The 15790-nt window shown below is 46.8% G+C and overlaps 1 protein-coding gene across 2 annotated transcripts in view; it reads left to right on the top strand.

Annotated features, from left to right (window-relative positions):
• Positions 1-15790, top strand: part of nell2a (neural EGFL like 2a) — a 54355-nt gene that overhangs the window by 23944 nt on the left and 14621 nt on the right. For both annotated transcript variants that reach the window (XM_047033690.1, XM_047033691.1), the window contains exons 13-15: positions 6431-6556; positions 12731-12853; positions 13262-13357. In XM_047033690.1, coding sequence (XP_046889646.1) covers positions 6431-6556; positions 12731-12853; positions 13262-13357 — 345 coding nt within the window. The remainder of the gene's footprint in view (positions 1-6430; positions 6557-12730; positions 12854-13261; positions 13358-15790) is intronic.

The following is a 15790-nucleotide window of genomic DNA, read 5'->3' as shown; positions in this document are numbered from 1 at the left end:
TCTGTAGCTGATCTGTAGCTGGACTTTGAATGTCAGAAGGTGAATGGAGGCTAATTGGCTTTGACTTAAGAGCACGCCTCTCTCTCCAACGCAGTCTCTGCTGGGAGGAACCAGGAGGCTCTGGGTCCCCTACGGAGAGGTCCACACACACACGCACACACACACACACGTACAGTAGGTATCGAATGTGTATGTAAGTGAGAGAGAAAGTATTCTCTTGTGGATGCTTGAAACCAGGTAAATATCACACACGTTGTCCATCAGCATCGTTTTTCAATTCCATACATGACATCAGTACGGCCATAACTCAACACCCCCCCACACACACACACACACACACACGCATACACACACACACAGACCCATTACACACACCCATCACTCACACCCCAGCACAAACAACTTCCTCTGCCTCTCTCACCCTGTCCCCTCCACCTGCTCCTCCCTCCAGACCGCTGGCCTGTCTGTGGTGATACAGAGTACAGGAAGACAGATGATGGTCCATTGATTCCTACACGCACACACACTGACTCACAGCAACTCAGTCTCAGATTCATTAGCAAGTGTCAGGATGAAGACTGAAGCACAGTCACTCCCCCCAGCTAAGTGCTCATCATTCTCCTGCATGCTCCATAGCATAAGCAGGGCATTTGTTACAGCGGATACACACTCACAAATGCTCTTTTACTCACACGCACACTCTCTCACTCACTCACACACACAGGCTCACTCACACGTGCGCATACACCAAGTTGCACGCACGCCATTCCCGGGTGCGCGGTGAGCTCATTGCGGTCCATTGTTTCGAGACACGCAGTGAGATGAGACTTCTCAATGATTTATCACTTGTGGGTGGCTCTCAAAGAGACAATAACCGCTCTTTTAAATGCAGATTTCACTCTCGATGCATCCCGATGGGAGTCTGTTCACTCAATCATCCTAATTGGCTCTCTACAAAATAGTTTGAGAAGCTCCTCCCGTGTGTTTTGGTTTTTTGGAAGCCTACTCACTGAGACTAAGACGGGCTTATTTAAGAAGTTGAATAGGAAGAGTGTAGGAAAAATCCTACACTCAAGGTTCTCTCGTTGTTCCTCGCTCATTAGAACACAGCAGACAATGCACACATCTCCTACCAATTTAGAAGTGAATTGTTTTCCGGGGAGAAAGTGCGAGGCCTCGTCGCTTGTAACAACCTATTTGTTCGAGTGCATTTGGCGTGTGACTCGAAAATAATGTGGGCCGCCTGGGCCCAGCCACAAAGAGAGCCTGGTCCTCCTTCATCCATTGCAGCCACACTTGAACCTCTCTCTCCGCTGCTCCAGACCAAAGAGGCACTGACATCTTGCATCACTGTGAGAGCTATAGTTAAGACTGCAATAAGCACCTCGCTTCTGCATCAACAACCGCTAGTTCAGTCAAGACACTCGTGATTGATTTCACCATTTATTCATACACGTGACAAATGGTTTTACATTGGCGGAATGGATGTACGTGGGGAAGCGCTCCCTGCCTTCACTGCAGCATGCATGACGTGAGGCAGGGAGCAACAAGTTCAATCCCCCACGGGGAGCACAGACAGACAACATGGGGGAGAAGGGGACGGTGGCGGGTGGCAGCAGCGCAGAACACAAGGTAAACGAGGATGCGTGTGCGTGCATGTGACGACTTTATAGCGCCGCCCACCAAGCTAAGCCTATGGGCTAAGAACAGGGCGATGGGTGACGGATGCTGCCCGAGTGCCATGCCTGAAGCTGCTTCGCTCACTCCTACACCTATGAAATGGAGTGATTGCATTGCGACAGAGAGACATGGACGCACACTGTGGAAATATCCACGTGAAACGAACCCTCTGTGCTGGACTCGCTCTGTGGCTCAGTGTGACATATTGGAATTGTTATTAGGAAAAGTAAGAGTAATAGGTCACTGTGGAGCCTGTTTAGCCTTTGGTTGCTACTCACACACGCTCTCTCTCACACACGCACGTTGTCTCTCACACATGCACACAGACACGCATACGCTCTCACACACACACGTTGTCTCACACGCACACCGACACAGACACAGACAGGCATACGCTCTCATACATACACTCTGTCTCACACACACCTACACACATATCCACACACAGTGGGGATGTACTGGGCTACAAGTAAAGGGGACAATAGGGCTCAAATTGCATTGTTCCAATTCTGTTACTTTGGAGTGATGAAGATGAGCAGTACCTGAACCATGACTGATGTTGGTGTTGTTCTAACTTCTGTGACACACACACACACTCTCACAGACACTCAGACATACACTCACACAAAGACAGACACACACACACACACACATACAGTGAACAGTGATTTTTGTTTTGGATCCCCTACTGATTTTGAACGTCAGTCTATCATTTTAATGGTATGTTTATTTGAACAGTGAGAGACAGAATAACAATAAGAAAATCCATAAAAACACATGTCCATTTTGCATGTTTGCATTTTAATGAGTGAAATAAGTATTTAAAGTATTTGACCCCTCTGCAAAACATGACTTAATACTTGATGACAAAACTCTTGTTGGCAATCACAGAGGCCAGAAGTTTCTTGCAGTTGGCCACCAGGTTTGCACACATCCCAGCTGCTATTTTGTCCCACTCCTCTTTGCAGATCTTCTCCAAGTCATTAAGGTTTCGAGGCTGACGTTTGGCAACTCAAACCTTCAACTCGAACCTCCACAGATGGGATTACGGTCTGGAGACTGGCTAGGCTACTCCAGGACCTTAATGTGCTTCTTCTTGAGCCACTCCTTTGTTGCCTTGGCCGTGTGTTTTGGGGCATTGTCATGCTGGAATACCCATCCACAACCCATTTCCAATGCCCTGGCTGAGGCAAAGAGGTTTTCACCCAAGATTTGGCGGTACATGGCCCTGTCCATCGTCCCTTTGATGCGGTGAAGTTGTCCTGTCCCCTTAGCAGAAAAAAACCCCAAAGTAAAATGCTTTCACCTCTGTGTTTGACGCTGAGGATGGTGTTGTTGGGGTCATAGGCAGCATTCTTCCTACTCCAAACACAGCGAGTTGAGTTGATGCCAAAGAGCTCGATTTGCTCTTCTGACCACAACACTTTCCCCCAGTTCTCCTCTGAATCATTCACATGTTCATTGGCAAACTTCAGACGGGCCTGTACACGTGGTGGTTTCTTGAGCAGGGAGATCTTGCAGGCGCTGCAGGATTTCAGTCCTTCACGGCGTTGTGTTGGACCAATTGGTTTCTTGGTCCCATGGTCCTAGCTGCCTTGAGATCATTGACAAGATCCTCCTGTGTAGTTCTGGACTGATTCTTCACCGTTCTCATGATCATTGCAACTCCACGAGTTGAGATCTTGCATGGGGCCCCAGAGCGAGGGAGATTGACAGTTATTTTGTGTTTCTGCTTGGCGATGGTCTTCTAGCCCATTCCAGCCTTGTGTAGGTGTACAATCTTGTCCCTGACATCCTTGGACAGCTCTTTGGTCTTGGCCATGGTGGAGAGTTTGGAATCTGATTGATAGATTGCTTCTGTGGACAGGTGTCTTTTATACAGGTAACTGAGATTAGGAGCACTCCCTTTAAGAGTGTGCTCCCAATGTCAGCTCTTTACCTGTATAAAAGACACCTGGGAAACAGAAATCTTTCTAATTGAGAGGGGGTCAAATACTTATTTCACTCATTAAAATGCAAATCAATTTATAACAATTTTTCATTCTAGTCTCTCACTGTTCAAATAAACCTACCATTAAAATTATAGACACTTACATTTAGTAGACGCTCTTACCCAGAGCGACAGGGACATTCACCCGAGGCAAGTAGGGTGAAGTGCCTTGCCCAAGGACACAATGTTATTTAGGATGGCCAGGAATCAAACTGGCAACCTTCTGATTAGCCCAATTCCCTAACCGCTCAGCCATCTGACTCCCTACATAGACTGATCATTTATTTGTCAGTGGGCAAACAGACTAAATCAGCAGAGGATCAACAAAATCCCTCAGTGTACACACACACACACACACACATACACACATAAAGGTGTCATTGAAAGTTTTGAAGCCAGAGCAGGCCTAAAAAAGTGGGAGAGTTTTATATGTAAAAAAGGCACCTACAATCATAATGTATTCTGTGACCAACACATGTTGTACCAATGGTAGAACCTCATAAAATAATTGGGAAAAAAGATATAAGACGAATGTCCGAAGAAACATTCCAGTCTGATCCTGGGATCTTGCTCACGTTTGTTGGAATCTCTGTCACTCTTGCTTCCATGACCATAGGAAACAGTCCCTTAAGCTCTGTCAAGCTAATACGAATACTAATACTACTTCACCAGAACAAAACCAGGTATTTATACTGTGGCTTTTACATAACCTTTGTGCTCTGCCTTTAAATAGCGACCTAACAAGGAAATATAACAAACGAGCTGCAGTCACAGTCAGCCGTCGGCATGCCCAGTCCTGGCCTTGGTGTTTAGGTAAAACCATGATTGATTCAGCCGGTGACGAGGGGAGAATTAAACTCAGTCGTTTTCTGGCCATCCGTCAGAGTGTGTGTGACAGAGAGCTGACCCACATGGCCGCGTGGGGAGATAAAAGCTGCCATCGACTCCGGTGCCCTCTTAGGGTGGCGTGTCACGTGTGCTTGTGTGACAGGCCAATCAAGGAAATGGAGTCACTTAATGGAGATGGATATCCCCATAGACGCCTATAAACGCGCACACGCACACTTGCACATACACTCTGACCCATACCCATTATACATTAGCTTTAATAAATGCTCTCACAATTCTGTACCCCGCATAAACAATCACACCTGGCCACACTCACACGCTGATGCAAGCACAAACTCGCTGTCAGGTGCTTAGCCCGTCATATCAGCGGACACGTTCCCGAGTATTGTTTCAGCAGATGTAACTCGTGTCACCAGAGACAAGATGTATGGCTTCCTACAGTTAATGGACTCTAAATTAAAATGACCGCCCAGGCATCCAATCGTAATCCAGGAAGAGTATCACCTAGGGCCTGTTCAAGGTTAACACACATATCCGTTTATCAAGAGTTCACACACAAACTCGATATCTTCTCAGTCTCTCATACATACCCACACGCACATCCAAATCCAATGATTTCCTTCCTGTCTTCCTCCCTCTCTCCCCCTTTCTATCCCTCTCTCTTTTTCTCTCTCTCTCTCTCTTATTCAAACATGCACATCTCAATCCACACAAACTCGATCTGTGTATCACTTCACCCACCTCTATCTGCCACCTCCGTGTTTTGTGTGTGTGGACGGCCGAAGGCCACAGGTTTTTTCAAGGGGCTGAAGTCGTTGTCTGCTAACGTGCATTCAGGCCCTTGCTTGAATAGAGAGAGCGACTGAGTACCAAAGGAGAGGTCGAAAGGGGAACCAGGAAATGGGAGGGAGGAGGAGGGAAATATGTGCATTTAAAGGACTTCATCCAAGGACTTGTGCTAGCTAGGGAGTCAATGCCGAGTAGATTGACGGGGCATGTAAAGTGTTTTTCGAACCATGCACTTAGAGAAGTTTATAAATGTGTTATTTCGTTTTCACAAAGAGTGAAGGCTGTTCCTTAATAAAGACCTAACAGATCCTGGCAGTGCAAAGTGTGGCTTTGCCTTGAAACTTGTCTGTGTTAGTGTATGTTAGTTAAAGTGTGTCCCTGTACACAGTAGACCCCACAGCTATATCATACATTACAGATGATATTTTGTTTCTGAGTTTGCGTAGTGTTTGCTTTGAGTTTCACTGGATTGCATCACACAAGTCCAATTTGTTTATTCTGGGGGTTTTATACAGATATTGCTTCCTGTTATCTACAGCATACCAGATTATTGTGAAACCGAGAGAGAATGCATGATTCAAACTTGATGCTTACTGTCTCTATAAAAAATGTGTACTTAAAATTATGTATGAATGTATATGTAGTGTGCTGTGAATTTAATGACCAAGGAGAAATGTGGGTCCTGAGGTTAGACCAGTCAAAAAACAATGTTTTAAGGCGAGCAAGAGGTAATATGATGGTTTGAGGAAGTGAGCAAGTGAAAAAGCTACAGTTTGGAACCATACGAAGCATGTAGAAGCACAGACCTTATACCTTGTGTCTTCAGATTGGTTCACTGATGAAGACAAACTACCCCAGATGTGTGTGTGTGTTTCATAGTCACCCAAGAAGCTCATAGTGTTGGCTAATGCGTGACCTGCTCTTTCATCTCTTCCCTCTCTCTCTGTTTCTCTCTCTTTCTCTCTCACTCTCTTTCTCTCTCACTCTCTCTGTCTCTCTCTCTTTCTCTCTCCATTTTCTCTCCCCCCCCTCTATCCCCCTCCCTCTCTCCCTCCCTCTCTCTCTCTCCTCCCCCCCCCCCCCGCCTCCCTCCCTCCCTCTTTCCCCTCTCTCCTTCTCTAGATATCGATGAATGTGCTGAGGGGAAACACTACTGCCGAGAGAACACGATGTGCGTGAACACGCCGGGCTCCTTCATGTGCATCTGCCACACGGGCTACATCAGGATCGATGACTACTCCTGCACAGGTGAGCGCCTCCACGGCCAGACACGCTCCTTCTGCACAGGAGGGCCCAGACGAGTCCCTCTCCTCCTGCACAGGAGGGCCCAGACGAGTCCCTCTCCTCCTGCACAGGAGGGCCCAGACGAGTCCCTCTCCTCCTGCACAGGAGGGCCCAGACGAGTCCCTCTCCTCCTGCACAGGAGGGCCCAGACGAGTCCCTCTCCTCCTGCACAGGAGGGCCCAGACGAGTCCCTCTCCTCCTGCACAGGAGGGCCCAGACGAGTCCCTCTCCTCCTGCACAGGAGGGCCCAGACGAGTCCCTCTCCTCCTGCAGAGGTGGGCCCAGACGAGTCCCTCTCCTCCTGCAGAGGTGGGCCCAGACGAGTCCCTCTCCTCCTGCACAGGAGGGCCCAGACGAGTCCCTCTCCTCCTGCACAGGTGGGCCCAGACGAGTTCCTCTCCTCCTACCGCGTCGTCACCGTGTCTCGCTGCGGCACAGGGGGATGCTGACGGGGGAGCCATGTTCATAGGATTTCATTCGTTGTTGTGCGTTGTGGTTGTGTGAGTGTGCGCGCGCATGTGTGTGGGTTTATATAAGAGGGATGGGGGTTGGGAGGGCTGGCACAAACAAAGTCCAGTTTTTACGCCGGCTCTGCACCAGTTCACAGTACCTGTAAAACAGCACACAATGTGTCAGATTTCATACTCGCCTCGATAAACGCCTCCAAATTGACACATACACTCACACAAGCCTGTAGTTTGTGAATGTGTTACCCGAGCGCAGTAATTAATACATGAATCATACATTTAACACCCCAGGAACGAGTGTCGGAGTGTGATGGGCGGGTATTGGATTTGCTGTGATAGCCTATGGCACATTAAAGTCATATAGACACACAGATTCAAATAGATATTTGTAATTGTGAAAGCGGTCCTGTGCAGCTTCATAATGAAGAAGTTGCTAGTATCAATATAGATTCATATACAGTACATTGAGGAGAAGTGTATTGAGAAAAGTATTGATTTAGTTTGCTCCAGTATATTACAAAGCAGATCCCTTTTTTCAATAGTGTAATACGTTTATGATAGCGAACGTCCATAAATGCGGCATCTCATTTCGACGTGCTGTATTTCTCCTACTCAGCAGTTGTCGTACAGTGTAAGCACTCTGCTGCACTGACTGACTTCTAAGATGGAAGTTTTTCTCAGAACTCATTCTGCTTCTGTTCATAAAGACCTTGAAAACTTCTCCAAACCTTTGAATGTACAGGTACTCTGTGTGTTCGTGTGTGTGGATGTGTGTAGGTTGTGTGAGTGTGTGTGTGTGTGTGTGGGGGGGGGGATGTTTGTGATAGTGTGTGTGAAAGTGTATATGTTTTGGCGTGCGTGAGAGAAAGCTAAGGAGACTGTTATGATCAGAGCCACGCCAGTCTTAAGAGGGCTGTGAGCTGCATGTGATGGCTTTCCTGAGTGTTGTGACTGTCGGCAACCTCTGCATCTCCATGTGCAGGTCTCATGTCCTCCCTCTTCTGGCCTCTCTCCACACACACACACGCATACACACACACACACGCATACACACACACACACACACACGCAGACACACACTTCCCTATCTCTCTTGAGTCCGATAAACAGCATGACGGTTGTGTTCTTTTTGGGTTGACACTGCGGTTAAGTAACCCAACCCCTTCTCCCCCCATATGCATTACATTACATTACATTACATTTAGTCATTTAGCAGACGCCCTTATCCAGAGCGACTTACACACAGTACAGGGTCATTCTCCCCGAGGCAAGTAGGGTGAAGTGCCTTGCCCAAGGACACAACGTCATGTGCACCGGCCGGGAATCAAACTGGCAACCTTCAGATTACTAGCCCGCTGCTCTACCCGTTCAGCCACCTGACTCCCGCACCTGACTCCCGCATATGCCCACACACACCCCATTTCTTCTGTAATTAAGAAAGCAATTTGCAGTAACTCAAACTTAAGTCTGCTGCAGCATATATATGGGCCTGGGAGCCAGGGAGGAAATGGGTCCAGCCTGCCCACAGCCGCATCAGGGTTGGGGGGGGTTAAATCAGTGAGGCCTCACCAAGACAGCACACATGCTCAGTAGAGAGAGACTCCCTGCCACAGCCCCCACACAGCTCCATCACCTGGAATCAGCAGAAACACAACACAACGCACACAATGCAGAGTTTGGTTTTCGAACGGACAGTTCCGGAGAAGGATCTCAAAGGAATTAGCGCACGTCGCTTGCCTTCGACGTGTTGACTCGCTGGCGTTTCCAGAAGCGCGTCCTGGGGTTCAGTCGTCCACATACAGCGTGTCAAGGGCTCTTTAGATACTTTCGATTCTCCTCACTGGGTTTCTCTGTGTGGTGCAGCTTCCAAGGAGACCAGTTTTACCGTCCCGGTTATTTGTCATCCCGCCTGCGTCCTCATTCATATCTCTGGGATTTACAGTGAAGATGAATATGAGAGCCCGGTGGATTAAATTGTGTCACTATATTTAACATCGATGCCTATTAAAATGCCTTCAAGTCAGTGAGAGACGCAGCCCCGCGTCTCTATAAGAAGTCAATTTCTGTGATTAAACCCAGGCTTTTTCTGCGGGGCCTGATGTACAGGCTGTAATGACTTTTTGCCCGCTACAGTCAAATTACTGTCGTAATCTCTCTCTGAGTTATTGGACTATCAGCCGCGTTCACAATCACACAGTGGCCCCCAGCCTGGGCTATCGAACTGCCCCTGTAGCCAGCATACACCTTTAATCCAATAATAAAACAGATGAATTCCAGTCAAATTTGATTGTAGTCATACCATCCAATGGGTGGGCCATGTGTGACCAGATCAAATCTCAAATCAAATGAAACATGCGATTGCATTGAAACGCATGTAAGATCCATCGCGGTAATCATATGTTCACGTTCAGTACGGCGCAATCTCTCCTGTTCCTGTTGCTACATTACTAGAACAGGCTGGAGGGTTAGCTTGGTAAGGAAGCCGCTGGGCTCTATTCCTTATTAATAGCAATCGAACATCTGTTTCTGTTTAAACAGAGTCCGAAGGGAATAGCCAATTCCCCCAAGTGGCTGAGAGGAGAATGATTGCAGTTCGGTAAAACAGTAAAGTAGTCATACTATGGTTTATCTATACAGCACACGCTGATGATATATGGTCCTCTTTATTGTACTCTATGGAGTTGAGCAATTAATATATTGCAAACCTCAGCAGAAACAATGTACATGCAGTGATGCCTGTACTTTATTATGACGTGTACATTTGCGTGTGTTGAAGAAAGATTAATAGCTATTCCCTTTCATCCGCAATTTGTTTGTAACTGAATTTGGGATTAAAGAACTTAATCCAGGGATCATACCGTAAAAAAGCATGTCGTTTTGGATGTATTTCAGACCCATACAAAAGGCAGGACGCACATCTACATTCACTTCTGCACACCCCCTACTGTGCTTAAGATAGACATGAGTTCACAGCCCAGCTTGTAAGTGGATTGGAGCACAGCTACATGCCTGTCTCCTCATATCACATACAGCTCTGTGATAAAAAATTGAGAGACCACTGCACCTTTTTCTCTCATTTCTTAAAAAGTTGAGAAGAAAATCTTTGAGGGAGGAACAGAAGGTAAAAAATTTGCAGTGGCCTCTTAAATTTTACCCTTCTGTTCCTCACTCAAAATGAAAGTAAAAGGTGCAGTGCTCTCCCAATATTTTCCAAAGCTGTATGTACTGACCAAACCTGAGTCTCAGATCCCTAGACTGTAACAGTCACTGGAACAACTGCTCTACTCCCTATCCAATTGACAGAGCTATGAAAGAACCCGAGCAAGTTCACCTGCTTTGACGAGTGTTTTCCTCTTGATCCTGAAGGTCAAGATTGTCCTTCTCTGTCTCTCCTCTACCTGGCGTCCATGCCGAAGTGCCTGGGGTGCTTCTCTCTGTGAGATTAGAAGCTAATCCATGAAAGGTATAACTGGTTAGCTGGGCTCTCCTTTTGAATGTTATTAAAATGGGGGTCTGTCCCAAGTTGTGTGACCTGTGATTGAGGGGGGGCGTGTGTGTTTGTCTGTGATTGAGGGGGGGCGTATGTGTGTGTCTGTGCGTGTGTGGCCAGGGTAGAGTGGGGTGTGGTGTGGGGGGGGGGGGGCACCCTCGCTTTAATCCGACGATAAGCAGACTGGACCTCGCCTCGGAGGTAGGAGGGATAACGGCATGGAGGGATGGAGGCTAGGCAGAGGTGGGACCGAGGAAGACAGGGCAGGCGAGATAAGGAAAGATGACCTCCTCAATGGGAATTCCAAGGTGTTTACATAGAGGCATGTGCACTGCAACTCCGTTCCCTTGAATCTCTTTTTCAACACGCACACCATGTCTCCCCCTCCCAAAAAATAAAAAAATAAATCTATAGACTGAATATGTTCAGCAGTCTCCTTTCTAGTGGATGTAGTATTCACATAAGGTGTGCTGCCTCACAGCTTTTAATGCTCCTACATAATAGGCTACAAAAGGTTTTTGTTCCCACTGTGAAATAATTTTTTGTCGAGTTCTGTTTCTCCTTGAAGAATCGATCGATACAATGTCTGTCTATCCTGTAGATTTTATCTTAGTATTTTGAATGGTTTGTAATCATCTCCTGGTACTGTTGTTTTATCAAGGTGTGTTTGTTGGTCTTGAGCCAAAGGCTGAAATAAGGTTGTGTGTGTGTGTGTGTGTATGACGGGGAATGCAGGGATCCCTGACGACAAGGCTGTACATAATTGATTGTTTATCTGTCTACAAGCGTGAGCAACGGCAGTTGGGAAGAAAGTCCGTCCGCATGCACACGCACACACACACACGTGCGCTCACTCTGGATTTCTTTTCCTCAGGTCCACACAGAAACACACACCAATTTCCACACACACCTCCCCTGCCAATTTCCCCTGCCATCCTGTCGATACAGAATGATGGCTGCTCGCTGCTCCCTGGCCTGTCTTCAGAAGGCAGATGTGACCTTGGGCTCTCCCCTCCCCCCTCCCCCCGCTCCCCAGGAGCTCTGTTTGACCCTAGCTGGGTCTGGAGAGGATCCTCCTCCTCCTGCCCCTTCCGCAGGTGTGTGATCCAGCAGCGGGGGCTCCCTCACTGTCCTTCCTTCAATCACACGACATCATATCCCCAGTGGAGGACCTCATCACAATGTCACTTTCAATGAGGACCAGGCCCCCCACACTGTGTGGAGGAGATATGACGGATCGGATGACGACAGCGGCATGGATGGTGTTCGGTGTCGCTCCGCTCTCTCGTTCGGGTCTGGCAGGTCACGCGTTCACATTGCCGTCCTCCAGTCTGAATACTGAGGTGTTCCGTTCGGGGGGGTTGTGTCGCACAGTTGGTTGTTCCACGCCACAGATGGAGTGTGCCGTTGCCCTGATTGGGTGTCCTGATTGTGTTTGCCGTCTCAGGCACTGCTATCGGAAAAGTAACCCAGAAATCTACTTACACAAGAAGAAGCAGGACAAAGTGTTTGGAAAAGATTTGCTAAGTGCATAAAAACAACTGAAATGTTTGTATTATTTGGTCAACGAAATTGCTCATTATTGTCTCTTTAACTTTCAGCATACTTGTAATAAGCTAGTACAATGCTGTTCCCATGGTCTAAAAAGATGATTGAAAAGCTCGTGTGGCTGAAAAGCTTTTGAAAAGCATTTTTTTTCGACTGAATAGCTAGTCTGGTATTTCCCTTCAGGGTTGTGAACTGATGTGAAATCACGACCAGTCACTGTTTTCTTTTTACTGTATAACCAGTCACCTTTCGATTTTTTGTCCTCCTACCTCAGAAGGTTGTCCTGTAGTGTTCCTTTTGGTTCTTCGTGCCTGTTAGCTGAGAGGTGGTTATTTGTGACGTGGCTGGTAAATACAGACCTTTCCTGGATTCTGCCCTCCGAAATACTGTTAGAACCATGCACTTCTGGTCCTTGATATTCTGCCGTCCTTTCTGTATGCACTCCAATAGACATTCGCTGGGTTGGTCGAAACAGGAAACACGCTTGTCTTCTTCCCGTCTCTCATGTTGTAATTACAGTTCGTATCCCCCCCCCCTGCTGCTGAGGTTAGACTGACCTCTGAGGATGCAGAGGGTGTTGAGCTGGAGTTAGTTTGTGGTCCCAAGGTGTCTTTTTGTGGTTTCCTCCCCCAGAACATGATGAGTGTGAGAGCGGCATGCATAGCTGTGACCAGAATGCCCTCTGTTTCAACACCGTGGGGGGGCACAGCTGCTCCTGTAAGCCAGGCTACACCGGCAACGGCACCGTCTGCAAAGGTAAGTGCCTGTGACTCCACCTGCAGGTAAACACGGCTCAGCCACACTCGTTTCGGTACTTCCCTTTTCCACTTCCTACTTCCTCTCACTTGGAGGTGGTGGTTGGAATCTTTGTGTACATTGTCTTAGCTTCAATAGTACTTGACTTTTACTTTACTTCACTTTAGAGACCTCACTATTTTAGGTTGACGTTAACAAACTGTCCATGAAGGATGAATCCTTAAATTAACCTCGGAGAAATTAATGAATGATTAAGAATAAAGAAGTTGCAAGGGCGGTAATGAATCACATTACCAAATTAGCTCGTGTTCAGTATGCAAATACATATGCTTCTGTCTGCCTAATTAAAGGGGTAATGGAAGTGAACCTGAGTGAATAATGGCTGTTCTCCTGTGGTTTCTCCTTCAGCTATGTGTGACGGCCTATGTCAGAACGGAGGAACCTGTCTATCCCCCAACAACTGTGTCTGCCAACAGGGCTTCACTGGGAAGAGGTGTGAGACAGGTAAGAGACCTGAAGAGGCGGGGACAGGTGAGGGAGGGAAGGGAGACAAGCAAGGCAAGGGAGGGAGACAGGTAAGGGAGGGAAACAGAGGTGTGAGACAGTAACCCATCCAGTGTATTCGAGAACACAGATCAGCTCAGCTAAAGGTTGAAATGAACATGAATCAATGATTCCTGCAGTTGTCATGGTAGATTCATATCATTATACATTCAGCCTCATAGATGGGTCTGCTACATTTCCCAGGTGCCTGTATGAGAGTGGCAGGAGAGAGTGGCAAAGGTGAAGCGAAACGTTTTTTAAGATATCTCAAGATCAATCTCACACACCCCATGATACAAGTGGGAGAGGTGCGGTTACATAAATGGTGTTATTAAAGCTGTTTTGAATGTCATTTATTTAGTGTTTTGAGGACATATGCTTGCTTTAGAAAGGCTGTTTACAGAATGTTTTATTTCATTTTTTTGGAAATGGCCTCCACTGAATGAAACTCTGGAGAGGGAGGTCTGATGTGCTATTAATATTGAGATGTTTTCAGTATTCACCAGCTGTTACAATCACAAAGAACCAGCCATCAATCTCTGTAGTCGCCTTTCATCCAATGTTTTCTTCTGTGTATATGTGTGTCTGTGTGTGTATGTGTGCAGTCATGTGTCAGTATGTGCTGGTCTGGGTATATTTGTGTGTGCGTGCATTCATTTGTGCTATTGTGTGTGTGTGTGTTTGGATGTGGGTCTACCTGTGCTGTTGTGAGTAATGAGCTTGGTCCTGTACCGATGGCACGTTGAAGGGGTTGGACTGCAGTCTCTGCAGTATGGGAACTGCTCCGGATCACACCTGGTATTCATCAGCATGGCGTTTCTCCCTTAGAAGAGTTCTATCACATTCAAATGACTAAGACACTCTCCCTGCCCTATATAGCACAGAACACGAGGGCCTGTCTGGAATAGCCATCATTTGAGTCGACGCTTGCTGAAGCATGTGTCCATCACACTGATCGCACGTGAACATCTAACGTTTCTGAGCTCTGGGGATGGTACAGTAGCACAGACTTAGCTAGCTGCTGTAATCCAGATGTGAATACTGCAGGGTAGTATTCTTTGTTTGTTCACCGTGCCGAGTAGCCGAGATGTGGCTAGTTGTAGAAGAAGAACTTTGGATCTTCTGCTGTAGGCCTACGTTTTATCCACACTGTTTGTAGTCGCTTTGGATAAAAGTGCGTGCTGAATGAATCAAATGTAAAACAGATATTTATAGTGCGTTAACGCTACACCGACAACGCCTTTTCTAATAGACAAAATATTAGTGCTACACGTTACTTATTATTATAATTGATTTAGCAGGCACTTTCTTCCAAGGGGGGTAAACTTGCAACCTCTTGATCCGCAGTCCAACACTCTCACCCCTGAGCTACACCGTATTTTTCTGAGTTTACTCTAAGTCGCTCCGGGGTATAGTTGCATCAGTCAAAAAATACGTCATAAATCGCATTTATTTCGAAATGTATTTCACAAAATCCTAGACCAAGAACAGACATTTAATCTGGAAAGGTAAGTTATTCAACTACACAATAGCACACAGAACAACAGGCTGATTAGCTGTCTGGTATGTTGACGTAACACATTAATTTAGCTACACAATAGCATAAAGAACGTACCTGGGAGGCATAACAAGCTAGCAAGTCCAACAAGCAAGTTACCGGTAAGCTAGTTCACCAAGCTCCAGATCTCATTCCACATCACTGAATCCGTTGAACTCGTTGGTTCATGTCAGAATCAGAATCAGAAGTATTTTATTTGCCATGAATGTTTGCACAAACAAGGAATTTACAGTATGAGTCAGTATGAATTAACATTTAAAAACTTGTTAAATTATATATATTTTGATATACAAGTCGCACCTGACTATAAGTCGCAGGACCAGCCAAACTATGAAAAAAAGTGTGACTTATAGTCCGGAAAATCCGGTACCCTATCCCTGAAATCGCAGTTGCAGACCCCTGTCCCAGACGCCTGGCTCTACAGCAGACTATCACTGCTTTCTGTTTAAAACAACAGACCCAAGCTGATGGAGAGTAAAGACATGACACTTTGCCCTGTTTTCTATTGGCTTCCCGGGCAGACAGAGACAGATCTGCCCACTCGTTGGTGCAGGTATTGATTGCACATAAAGGCCCCTTTACGAGGCGTCCTCTTTACTGCCCGCCTTAAAGTAAATGACTTTTCTCAAGGTGCTGTTGGCTGATGGTTAGTAGGGCTGGCAGGCTTTTCTGTTAACGCAGTAATAACCATGATCTCTTATCCTCTGGCCCGTCTGAGCACTGCGGTAGAGTAGTCTTGAGGAACATGCACAGCGGTCACGAGACGGTCAACGCTACTCAAGCATTTCCCTCTGGAACGTTCTGTGCTGAGGGGATGGGAGGAGTCAGGAGATGGG

The sequence above is a fragment of the Hypomesus transpacificus genome, chromosome 14 (genome assembly GCF_021917145.1).
Source record: "Hypomesus transpacificus isolate Combined female chromosome 14, fHypTra1, whole genome shotgun sequence".
In the NCBI taxonomy this organism is placed as follows: domain Eukaryota; kingdom Metazoa; phylum Chordata; class Actinopteri; order Osmeriformes; family Osmeridae; genus Hypomesus; species Hypomesus transpacificus.
This window is presented reverse-complemented; position numbering and strand designations above follow the sequence as displayed.